The sequence below is a fragment of the Vipera ursinii genome (assembly GCF_947247035.1).
Source record: "Vipera ursinii genome assembly, chromosome: 1".
Lineage (NCBI taxonomy): Eukaryota > Metazoa > Chordata > Lepidosauria > Squamata > Viperidae > Vipera > Vipera ursinii.
Genome location: NC_139512.1, coordinates 150961455 through 150973786, shown reverse-complemented (window position 1 = coordinate 150973786; position 12332 = coordinate 150961455). Strand labels below are relative to the sequence as shown.

General features: G+C 39.6%; 1 protein-coding gene across 2 annotated transcripts in view; it reads right to left on the bottom strand.

Moving 5' to 3' along the window:
- SLC4A10 (solute carrier family 4 member 10) overlaps positions 1-12332 on the bottom strand; it is a 66814-nt gene that overhangs the window by 24193 nt on the left and 30289 nt on the right. For both annotated transcript variants that reach the window (XM_083348520.1, XM_083348521.1), the window contains 3 exons: positions 5986-6091; positions 1452-1613; positions 81-194 (listed from right to left, as the gene is read on the bottom strand). In XM_083348520.1, the coding sequence (XP_083204646.1) occupies positions 81-194; positions 1452-1613; positions 5986-6091 (382 nt within the window). The remainder of the gene's footprint in view (positions 1-80; positions 195-1451; positions 1614-5985; positions 6092-12332) is intronic.

The following is a 12332-nucleotide window of genomic DNA, read 5'->3' as shown; positions in this document are numbered from 1 at the left end:
CATGAAATAGCTGTAAGATGCATTGGTGGTAACAAATGCCAGATTTTTGTGAGGTCTAGCATAACTTGATAAGCAATTACCTTAAAAACATTTGGAACCTGAAGTTTTGGTGATGGGATCCCGAGGAAATAGTCAACTACCACCATAGATAGGATGGTGAGAAAGACGGCAAAGTCACTTATCACAGACCGTACCTGTAAATATTAAGCCAATCATCACTAAGAATGCAAAGAGCTTTCATAGATGAACAGGAAGAAAAAGCAATACCAGGAGGGTTGTTTCAGATTTCAACAACCTTACAGAGTAAGTGCTTCGAACTACCTGTATGAGCACAGCACCTTTGTTGTTCTTTAAAGTCTTCTTTGTGAACCTAAAAAATGTGCAGCTGCTTTGACAATTCCTCAACATAGACAAGCAACACACACACACACACACACATTATCTGACTAGAGGCAGCAGTTTGGGAAGGCTGGTTAAAGACCCTCTGAAATACTTGAAGATTGAATTGTGAGAAAGCAGCAGCAGTAGATTTGGTATAATGCTGGCTACAAAGCAATCCGTAACTCTACAAGCCATAAGAAAGTTAGCAGAAGGAATGTCAGACCGTTAACACTTTATCCAAAGTTTTAAATAATAAAATTTGCAATAAAAATAAATAAATAAATAAACTGGAAGCTTCTTTCCTAAAAAAAAAAAGAAAGAATAGAAAGAAAGAAAGTTAGCACTAAACCACAGGATGCAGAAGCATTTGAGTTTTGGCTTCAGGTACTAATATGCTTAAAGCTGCCTTGTTGTATTAAGAGATGTTATCCCTAAGGAGGACCTGACACTTAAAGCATGCTACATACAGGTACCCCTTGACTTATGATGGACTCTCCAGGCGTACTTGCAACCAGTAACGCAGTTCTAGTGACCTCTGCCCCATGCGGCTATGTAACTGCATTTTGGGTACTCAGAAACTGGCCTGTATTTACAACCGTTTGCAACATCCCATGTTCACACATGACCGTGTTTTACATTTTTGCCAAAAACTGACATTTACTTTTTGTTTCAGCAAAACCCGCTCATAGCGAACAACTGATTTGTCTAATGACCACAGCATTGGATCAACAACAAGAAAGCTGAGTAATTGGCATGACTGGGGGATGTTGCAAAGTTGAAGGCTATCCGTACATTTTCATTTTAAAATTCCTGCATTTGATTTATTTATTTTGCCGAACGTTAATCCCTGCCCAGTATGGGGAAAACAAAGAAAGGTTAAAACATACTTTCTCTCTTCTCCATTGCTATTCTCAGATATCAATGCCCCCATGGCATTAAACGTCTCTAAAATGCTGCCCTGCCGAACCAAGATGATACTAATAATAATTGAGTTAGAGGTAACTGTATCCGGCATCGTGTGCTTGCAATATTTCTTTCATGATTTGATTACAAAAAAAAAATTAAATTACCTTGGTTGGGAAATAACGACTAGTCTTGAACTGCTTCAGTGTGGATGACAGTATGACTGTAGAAAAGAATAAGATGACTGACCAGAAGAGGACATCTGGAACATAAGGCCCATGATCGCGACAGGCTTCTCCAATGAACATTCCTTTCCAGGTCTTACATTCCTGGCAGAGAAAGCAAAGGCATTGTTTCTGTTTGCAAACTGATGGCATGCTGAGGTGGGGAACTATGGCGCCTTTATGACTTGTGGACTTCAACTCCCAGAATTTCTAAGCCAGCATAGCTTAGAATTCTGGGAGTTTGTTTGTTTGTTTGTTTATTTATTTATTTATTTATTTATTTATTTATTTATTTATTTATTTATTTATTTTTATTTTTTTATTTTTTATTTATTTATTTATTTATTTATTTATTTATTTATTTATTTATTTATTTATTTTTGGGACTTATATGCCGCCCTATCTCCCGAAGGACTCAGGGCGGCTTACAACAATAAAAACAACAATACAAAAATTAAAAAAGAATTAAATAACAGCCCCAAAATAAATTAACTACAGTTAAAAATTAAAACATATTTAAAAACCCATCATCAATCCAGGTCAGCCTGATGGAAGAGTTGAAATCCACAAGTCATAAAAGAGCCATAGTTCCCAACCCTTTATAAAGAAACCAAAGATGGGACTTTACACTCCATGATATTTCACTGTCATGGTCTAAAACCTAACATTGAAGTCTATTGTAGACTTTTTAAAAAAAAAAAAAAAACTACCCATCAGTTTATATTGTACATTTAAATATCTTACATGTTTGAAAATATATATGTATATTATATACAGAAACTCTAATCTAGGAGTTCAGAACTGGCTCTGGACTTATATTGATAGTGCAATTGTTGGCGAATTAATTCTGCTGCTAAAGAAGTTAGGAAAAATGTTACGCCTTTTTATCCCTGCCGTCTGGAAACACTGGAGGAACATACATAATCATCAGCGCCCTGATGATGTTCCCTAGTTTGGTAAGGAAACGTCTGCAAGAAAACTCAGAGAACACCAAGGACCCCACAGATTAAATAGCATCATTTTCCCTTGCTAATTCCGATTGGCAAGCGCTGAAAGGGATTGTTTTTCACCCTTCGCAATACAGAGCCCAGAAGAAAAGGTGACTTGCAATGGCAGATGCTACGTGAGGTCATGTGTCCTCTTCCAATTTGCTGGTGCTTTCCCAGCAATTCTGACCCAACAGCTTGGACTAACTTAAGCACTTGCTCCCTGGAATCCTAAAGCTAAATTTAACAGCCAGAAATTAGAGGCATCGTTATATGTTTCCTCATTAGCTTTCCCTTTTTTCTCTCTCTTCTTTGAGCCTCATATTCTGGCTCAATTAAAGCACACACAGAACTAGTCAAGATGTTAAATCGGCTTCAGACAGTTATTTCAAAACAACTAATCTGACTTAAAGCCATAATAGATTAGCTATGGTTAAATGTAACTAGTGGGAGATAGTGAGGAACAGAGAGGTTCAGACCTGGTTGATATCACGTTTCATACCAGCCAGTGACTGTAGTCGCATGAGGAATATTACTGGAAGGTTCTGAGGTCTATTCTAATCTGGCACTTCCCCTCAATTTGTTAGCAATCATTATTTTACATTTTTGGTAGCAATGTTTTTGTTCATTTTGTTTTGCTAATGCAGTACTTAGAAGAAATTATCTAAGTTTTAATAACTAACTTAAGGCAGGATAAAGTGCACATTGAAAAATCTCAAAACCATTTTCTCTGGATCAGTGCCAAGTAACTGGTTTGTAAAGACATCTTCTGTGATGGAAAACATCAGATGACTATACAAACATTTAAATAATTTCTGGTAGCTTTTACTAGATAGGTCTTTCTGTTGCCACAAGGGGGCGATAGACTCCACACAACCACATTAGGATAAAACTTGTCTGCTGAAATATTTGAATGCTCATTCAAAAAGGTACACATTCCCAAGCTTTTCATGGTGCATTTCCCCTCCTTCTATGTGCAGAAACATTTTGTACAGGTAGTCTTCAATCTACGATCACAATTGGGCCCAAAAAGTGAATCTCGCTTTCCCACTGGAGCTGATAGTTGTTAAACGCATCTGGCTTCCCCATTGACTTTGCTTGCCAGAAGGTCACAAAAGGTGATCACATGACCTTGGGACATAGCAGCAGTCATAAATACGAACCAGTAGCCAAACATCTGAATTTTGATCACGTGACCATGGGGATGCTGCAAAATTCGTAACTGTGAAAAACAGTCCTAAGTCCTTTTTTTCAATACCACTGTAACTAAGTGAATTGTTACAACTCAGGACTACCTGTACAAACATATCCAGAATCATATTTCCATATCAAGCCCTGCAGCACATAGCATGCATAGTTGTTCACTGTAAATGTTTTAAAAGACCATTTAAATGAGTTCTGTCAGCAATCTGCACTCTAGTCTATGTGGTTACACTCTTTCCTATGGCTGAACTGACAGATTAATGGGAAATTGTCTAGCCCAGGGGTGTCCAAACTGCGGGCCGTGGCCAACTACTGGGCTGTGGCTTGCTGGCCAGCGGGCCGCAGAATACGCTGGCCAGTGCTTGCATGTGTGCGCACACACTCATCCCCACTCGCGCTAGTGCCACTGCCGCTATGCAAACGGGGCGTTGTGTGGTGAAAATGGGGTGCTGTGTGGTGAAAACAGGCACCACGCAGCAAAAACAGGGCGCCACACGGCAAAAATGGGGCGGTACTAGCAAGTGTCACGCAGCTGCTAGCACCGCCCCAGTTGGATCGCATGTGCTTGTGGCCCCGTTTGTGCGTGCGTGCATGCGCGTGCCTAAAATGCTTCCCCTGCGCTTTCCCTCTGTTCCGCCAACCGAGGAAGGTTGGAGACCTCTGGCCTAGACTAGGTTTTCCCCTGTTAAACAGGGAAGGGAGTGGAGGAAAGAACATTTGGAAAGTGAAGTTTTCTGCAAAAAAAAAGTTAGGATTAAATCAGAGAATTATACACATCAGAAGACAATAAGACTAGTCTTGTCTTCCAAGACATGTATTTTTAGGAAGCCAAATCATTCAGAGGTTAGAATGATCATTAAATCAATTTTAGCTATTTAACTAATGATCATAATTCATCAAAAGAGATGCATTGGAAAGAACATTTAAGAAAAGTCTGTACATAGCCTGTTTTTATCCCTGTGCTTTGTCTAAGGATATTCTCAGACATTTTACAACTCTCCTCTTAGTAAGATTCTCAGGCCACTCAGATTCATCCTATTCTTACTATTTACTGTCTAGCCGGAATGACAAGCACCATCTATTTTGTTTGACTTCTCTTTGTTTATTTATTTCAGAAAGAAAACATAATAAGCATTACAAAAGCCATATCCAAAACCAAAAATTAACCGCAAATGAAAAGCCAAGATGAAACTCAGAATAGGTCCCACGGTCAGTCATCTGGGAGCCAAAATGTAGTGGAATGGAACAGCTTTAACATTTAGAGAATTGCAACAAGGTGGGGCCTCCACAAATGCTTGGGAAGATTAGTCCAAAAAGTAGGGGCAGTTTATCTTCTACTTTCTTTCCTTCCTGCTTGCTTTTGTTTTTATTCTTGTTTTATCGGTCTTACCAGGTTTCCTGGTTATCAACCATAATAAAGAACATCGTACTGATTCACGTTCATCATGCTGGTAAAAGAAGAGTTCGTGTTTATGACTACCCTGCTACCTTATGGCCTACTGAAAATGTGATATGGATGCCAAGGGATTTTTCTAAACAGAATGAAATGTGGAGCCAAGGGCAAATATCAAAAGCCCCTCCCACCCACCCCAGCTCAAAAAATAGATGGAAGTCAATTCTCTTCTGAGATCAGAATCTGCTTTTTCAGGGAGTCCAATGAAATACACAAAGCCTCTTTTCCTAGAATAGATCACTACTACCTGTCTTCAGAACTGCTTGCATATCTGGTGCAAAGTGAAGAGGCCTTCTCCTCCTTCCCGTCATAGTGAACACTTTTTTTAAAAAAAAATAGTCATCTTCTTTTCCAGGGTTTGATTTGTTACTTGACTTTAGCATAAATTGTAATTTGTATTTTGAGACTTTTTATGCCTTTTATGTTTTATTTTTTGCCAATCATCTTGAATACTCAGTTGAATAGCAAGGAGAGAGAATGAATGATTGAATGAATGAATGAATGAATGAATGAATGAATGAATGAATGAATGAATGAATGAAGTAGTTTGCAGACTGGGGAGAACAGCCTGCCGTTAGCCCCTGTATGCGACCCAGATGGGTTCTATATGTACACCTTGAATGCATTCACAATATGATTTTATTTATTTATTTTATTTATTATGGGACTTATATGCTGCCCTATCTCCCAGAGGACTCAGGGCGGCTAACAGCAATAAAAAACAACAGTACAAAAGTTAAGAAAAAATTAAATAACAGCCCCAAATATTAATTACACAGTTAAAAATTAAAACTTTTAAAAACCCATCATCAATCCAGGTTGGTGGCGCACTTACAGTCACAGTAAGATTTGCCCAAGGTATTGCAGATGAGGACACATTTTCTGACTGCCAATATTGTAAGGTAGTATTGCTTGGGTTATCTGGTTCAACACAGCTGCATCTGAAAAACAAATCGATGGCTGATGTTATCTCAATGAGAAATGAATAATTTAATTCACCATTACTTTGTAAATTGTCTGGGGCAATCACATATAAATTAAAGTTGATTAAACAGCCCTTAATGATACCAGACATAATTTTCCCATCCACCAATGCAGCAATGGAATTGAATTGCTCCTGTATTGACTCTCCCTCTCTTCTCTTAAATGTCACATAGGGTGCTTGTTTTCATAGTATATGTCAACGCTGCCAACATTGGATGTTCCTGCTCTGACAACTAATAAAAATGCAGCCATTTTCTCTTCTCCTTTAACATGCTTTTCTTTATTTTTAGAATTTAGGTGCAGCAGGGTGGGGGTTGGGGGTTGGGATGTAAGCTCAGTAAGCCATAATAATAATATGGGAACTCAAGGACGAGCTGATAACGTTTTGGCGGGCTGAGGAGCTAAGGAGAGAGCCTGCGCTTGAAGCTAATTGGGGAATGTGTTTTATGACAGTTTATTGGGGGTGGGAATTATACTTTGTTATTTTGCATCAGGGGGAAGGGAATTTAGTTTTAGGGTTCAGCTATGTAGTGCTGATACTTTGTTTCCCAAATAAATGTTCTTTAAGGAAGAATTTTGCCTCAAATTTCTTTTGATGGGTTTCATCTATCGGAACCATGACAGTATATTACAAAGTTGCATAGTGATTCATTTGTAAAAGCTCTCTATAAGATGAAACCTCTGCCTCAGCCCATTTTTTTTATTATTTATCCTTTATTTTTATCTTTCTTACTCCCCCTCTTATTGGTATTATTATGATGATGATGATTATCATTATTCTGTTGCTTTGCATGTACACTGAGAACTTCTGCACTGGAGACAAATTTCTTCTGTGCCTAATCACACTTGGCCAAATAAAGTATTTCAATTCAATTCAATTTTAGTCATTGCTCCACTTTGAAGGAAGATGATGAATCTCCAAAAATTTTGTTTCTACTAGGTTCTCAAAAGAACAAAATTTTATTCTGTTCAAAAATAAACTTCATTACAGTGTAAATAGAAGGAGGACTGCAGCATTGAGAAGATTCTCTAAAAAACAGGAGAGAATATATAACTCTGTTGTGAATCATTTTTATAATATTACAGTCCTCATTCACCTATTTTAAAAAGTACACAAATACATGTGCCTTCTTCAGTCAATAACAGTTCTCTGCACTGAGATTATGTTGGAATTCCTAGCTTTGTATGGCTGAAATCCTTTATTTCATTACAATAATTACATTACAATTATTCAGTCTGAATTATTCTCAAGAAAAGGATGCAAAGGAATAATAGCTGGAAAATATTCTGTTCCTATATCTTTTTTATAAATTTTCTATAGTGAAATTAATTGGTTGCTGGATTTGGTAATAATTTACTCTGCTTCAGTAGGGCTTCTTTATGTTACAGAAGCCTGGAAGCTTTGAAAGATCTATTTACAGATTTATGAATCAGCTGGCTCCAATAGTACATACATAAACTCATAACAATAAGGCATAAGTTCTAAGATGGCGGCGCCTAGATTGGCTGAGGCTGTATTGGCTCTCAAAGGTGAAAAGTTTTGGGAGGGATATACTGTAAGGGATATAGGCCACATGATTGGGAAGGTTTTAATGTATTTGAGCAACGTGGTGGAACTAAGGTAACATACGACCGACAATCTTTGCTGGCATGGCGAGTTTCTAGTTGTTTTGGAACTTTTGGTGAGACCGTTAAAAGTCATTGGCGCTGTTTGAAATTGTTCTGCCGGCAGCGAGATCTGACTGCTGGCCCAGCGACGGATTCTATTGCAAATCAGGGCTGTTTCCAAAGGAGGCAGAGGAAGAGAAGCCCCGGGTCTTATGGAGCGAAGGAACTGGATGAGGCTGTCGGCAGGCCCAGAGGAAGGGAGACAGGCTTTTGGAGGAGTTGGTGCCAGCGGCAGCGTGTTCCAGGGGCGAAAAGTAGCAAGGCCTCTTTAAGGAAAAGGAGCTTGTTTTTTTGCAGACGTTTCATTACCAAACTAGGTAACATCATCAGTACTGATGATCTTACCTAGTTTGGGTCATGAAACATGCGTTAAGAAAACAAGCAAGTTCAGAGAGCACCAAGGACCCCTCATTTCAACTGAGAGTTATCTATTTACAAAATAGATGTCCTGCTGGGTTATTGAACTACAAATATTCTCCTTTATTGGGCTCAGCAGATACAGGTACCGTATTTTTCCGTCTATAAGATGCACCCTAAGACGCTCTGGCACGCGAGTTTCTCCATGCTGATCAGCTGTTCGGCACTCCAGCAAATCCGGAAGCTCAGCTGGCCGACAATCTTGCCCCCTCCTCCCTCCCATTAGTGGCAAGCCCACAGGGGCTTGACACCTGCACCAGGCGGCATGGCAACGCACACAGGCATGCCCTGGGCTGCGGAGGTAACCATTATTTTTCTGTGTATAGGACGCTGCACTTGTATAAGACACGCCTGATTTTTGAACAGGGTGTTTGCAGGAAAAAATAGCGTCTTATACACAAAAAAATGCGGTAGTCCTTATGACCACAACTGAGCCTAAAATTTCTGTTGTTAAGCAAGATAGTTGCTAAATAAGTTATGCTCCATTTTACAACCTTTCTTGTCACAGTTGTTAGGTGAATCACTGCAGTTGTAAAATTAGTAAAACAGCAACTAGTAATTTGGCTTTCCCGTTGACTCTGCTTGTCAGATGATAGCAAAATGTGATCACATGGCCCTGGGACGCTGCAACCATCATAAATACATGCCAGTTGCCAAACATCTAAAATTTGATCATGGAACCACAGAAATGCTGTAATGATCGTATGTGAAAAATGGTCGTACGTCAACATTACAAGTTGCCCACCAGCTCTAGAACTTGGATCCTCTTGTATTAAGCCTTAATTCATTTTAGATAGAAGAGACCATTAATCTATACAGCCCTATGCTGTTTCTTCTGGCTTTCAGCAGATTACCTCAAGCAGAGAAATTTTTCTATCAGAATATTAATCTTTATTTTATTTTTTAATATCAATCGGGGATTGAACCTGGGCATAAAAAGCCTCTGTTACTAAGCTTGATGGGGTTGCTAATATCAGTTTTCATGATTGTCATCCAGGGATTTGTGGCAAAGCTAAATGAAAAGGTTATGGATAAACAGGAAAAAGGGATTATAAAATAAGGGATTGGGCTGGAAAACAAAAAAAAAGATCATACAGTGGGGTAATTCTGTTTGCAACTTCAAACTCTGTGAAAGTTTTTATCATGTTTCAGGAACAAAACAAATATTTTACTTTTGCCATTTAATTTGGAATGATATGCAACTGCACTGTGGAAAATAAAAATAATTTGCCCCCTGCTATGGGAAACAAATAGTATTGAAAAAGAGATTTGGACCAGTTTTATCAAACCATGTGGACATGCATTAATATTCCACTTGGTCATACTGCAATGTACTTATCCTATTTCCCAGCTGCTGTTAAAGCCACACGTCAAAAATGAATTATGAAGCTAAATGAAAGAACTACAGAAGATGCCATGTAGGTTATCCAAGTGTTGAAAAAGCAACTCCAAAGCAACTGTGGATCCAAGGAGGAAGATTATTCTATACAGTACAGTACATTGTCTCCCCCCCCCCCAAAAAAATGAAGAGACAAATGCTTCTCGGAAAGTAACCATCTAAAGCAGACAATAAGCTACACACACACACACACACACACACACACACACACAAAGAGAGAGAGAGAGGGAGGGAGAGGGAGAGGGAGAGAAGAAGAGGGAGAGAGAGGGAGAGATGCATACATACAAATGTTATCTTCAGATCTAGAAAGTATTTTTGTTATCTTGGGCAGTTGAAACTAGAAATATGGGCAGTTGATTAAGACACGTGCCCACCTGTTCAGGCTTTCCAAAAACTCTGCTCCAAACAGAAGAAAGTACCTGTAGCTCATGCTGGAACTGTGGAGTCCTTGGTTGATTGCTTGCAGACGTTTCCTTACCAGACTAGGTAACATCATCAGTCAGCAAGCAACCAATCAAGTTCAGAAAGTATCAAGGACTCCATTCTGTCCCCTCCTCTCCCGACCACCAGCATTCCACACCCACTGAGCAACCTCAGGAATGCCTGTGCTGTTCTCAATTCTTACCCCCCCCCCCGCCATACACAAAGAATGTCTGCGCATAAGTGCACTTGTATGTGTGAACATACACATTTTCTGACAAAAGCACCAGCCCTTGGAAACTGAATTCTCTATCAGTGTACATGGGCAGGTGCTTAACTACATGTGTACATATGTTAGCATATGGGTGTGCATCTGTTTATATGTTTGTGCGTGTGCGTGTGCGTGATGTACGGTGTTCTTCTAACTTAGACTGTTTTTGTTGGTTTTCTATTGTTTTATTTAGAGTAAAAAGTTTAAATACGTGCTGCTGTCCATAAGATTTCAGTACCACATTGCTGCTATCCAGGAGAAATGCTCACAGTTGGCCTCTGTCTCCTTCTCTTAAAATAAATTAGCTTTTATCCGTTTTACAGACTTGGTGGAAACTATGTCTACATCAATGTTTACACGTAGGCTTGAAAAGGGACTACCATGAAGAAGGAAGGAAGGAAGGAAGGAAGGAAGGAAGGAAGGAAGGAAGGAAGGAAGGAAGGAAGGAAGGAAGGAAGGAAATGAAACATTCTCTTAGTTGTCATTTGACACCAGTTAACATCCCATACATATAGTCAAGGCTATGGTCTTCCCAGTTGCAATGTATGGCTGTGAAAGTTGGACCATAAGAAAGGCTGAGTGCCAAAGAATTGAGGCCTTTAAACTATGGTGCCGGAGAAGATTCCCGCGAGTTCCTTGGACTGCAAGGCGATCAAACTGGTCAGACCTAGAGGAGATCAACCCTGACTGCTCTTTAGAAGGCCAGATCAATACTTTGGCCACCTAATGAGAAGGAAGGACTCACTGGAGAAGAGCCTAATGCTGGGAAAGGTTGAGGGCAAGAGAAGAAGGGGACGACAGAGAATGAGGTGGCTGGATGGAGTCACTGAAGCAGGAGGCATGAGCTTAAATGGACTCCAGAAGATGGTAGAGGACAGGAAGGCCTGGAAGAACGTTGTCCATGGGGTCACGATGGGTCGGACACGATTTCGCAACTAACAACAACAACCATCCCATAGTAAAGGCACACAGCTTTCAGGTTCAGATTGAGTGTAGGAGTATTTTATTTTAATGCTTCATGTCCCTTGATGACTGCAAAGTATAAGGATGTCCAGTGAGTGTATGAGGGGTTAGCAGAAGCATGATAGATGGAGTCCAGATTCCTTCCACATCAGTGTGCCTGCTGACCATGTTTATAAGAGATGGTACATTTGGCTTCATTAGGGAAGTGGCTACATATAGAAATAGTTGTGCGCTTATCTGAATCCTCTCTCCAATCAGGCACCATAGATCAAATTTCCCCATCTGGTAAAAGAACATATTCAGGTTCCCTTTTCACTAACGTTTCGAAGGCATTTAGTCAAATGTGAGTAGAAGCCTCTTTCAGACTCAGTAACTAGTGCCTGAGAAGCTGAACTGGAGTCTACATGGGTCCGGAGTACCTTAGGGAGCACCTGCTGCCGGCATCAACTTCCCTCCGCCCTGTGCGTTCCCACAGAGAGGGCCTCCTCAGGGTGCCACCGATCAGAGAATGTCGATTGGTGGCCCCCAGGGGGAGGTCCTTCTCTGTGGGCGCCCCGGAGCTATGGAATCGGTTGCCAGTTGAGCTCCGGATGGCGCCCGACCTTCGCTCCTTCCGTCGCGATCTGAAGACATTCTTATTTGAACAAGCCGGCCTGGCCTGAAGGGGAATGGGTTGGGTTTTTATGTCATTTTTAATATCTGTATTTATTGTTTTTAGCTGGGCATATGTTTGATTTTCTTTTAACTTTTGTATTTTTGTATTTTTTATATATTTGCCCTGTTCACCGCCCTGAGTCCTTCGGGAGAAGGGCGGTATATAAATAAAATTATTATTATTATTATTATTATTATTATTATTATTATTATTATTATTATTATTATTATTATTATTATTATTATTATTATTATTATTATTATTATTATTACATTTAGAGAGCTGATGGTTGTGAGGCCTACTTGCAAAAACCTTTGTTGCTAAGTCCCCTCATTCATACTTAGTATTCAGAGATAGTTGGAGTTTACAGGTTTTAAATATGACTTAACCCCAAAATAAAACAAA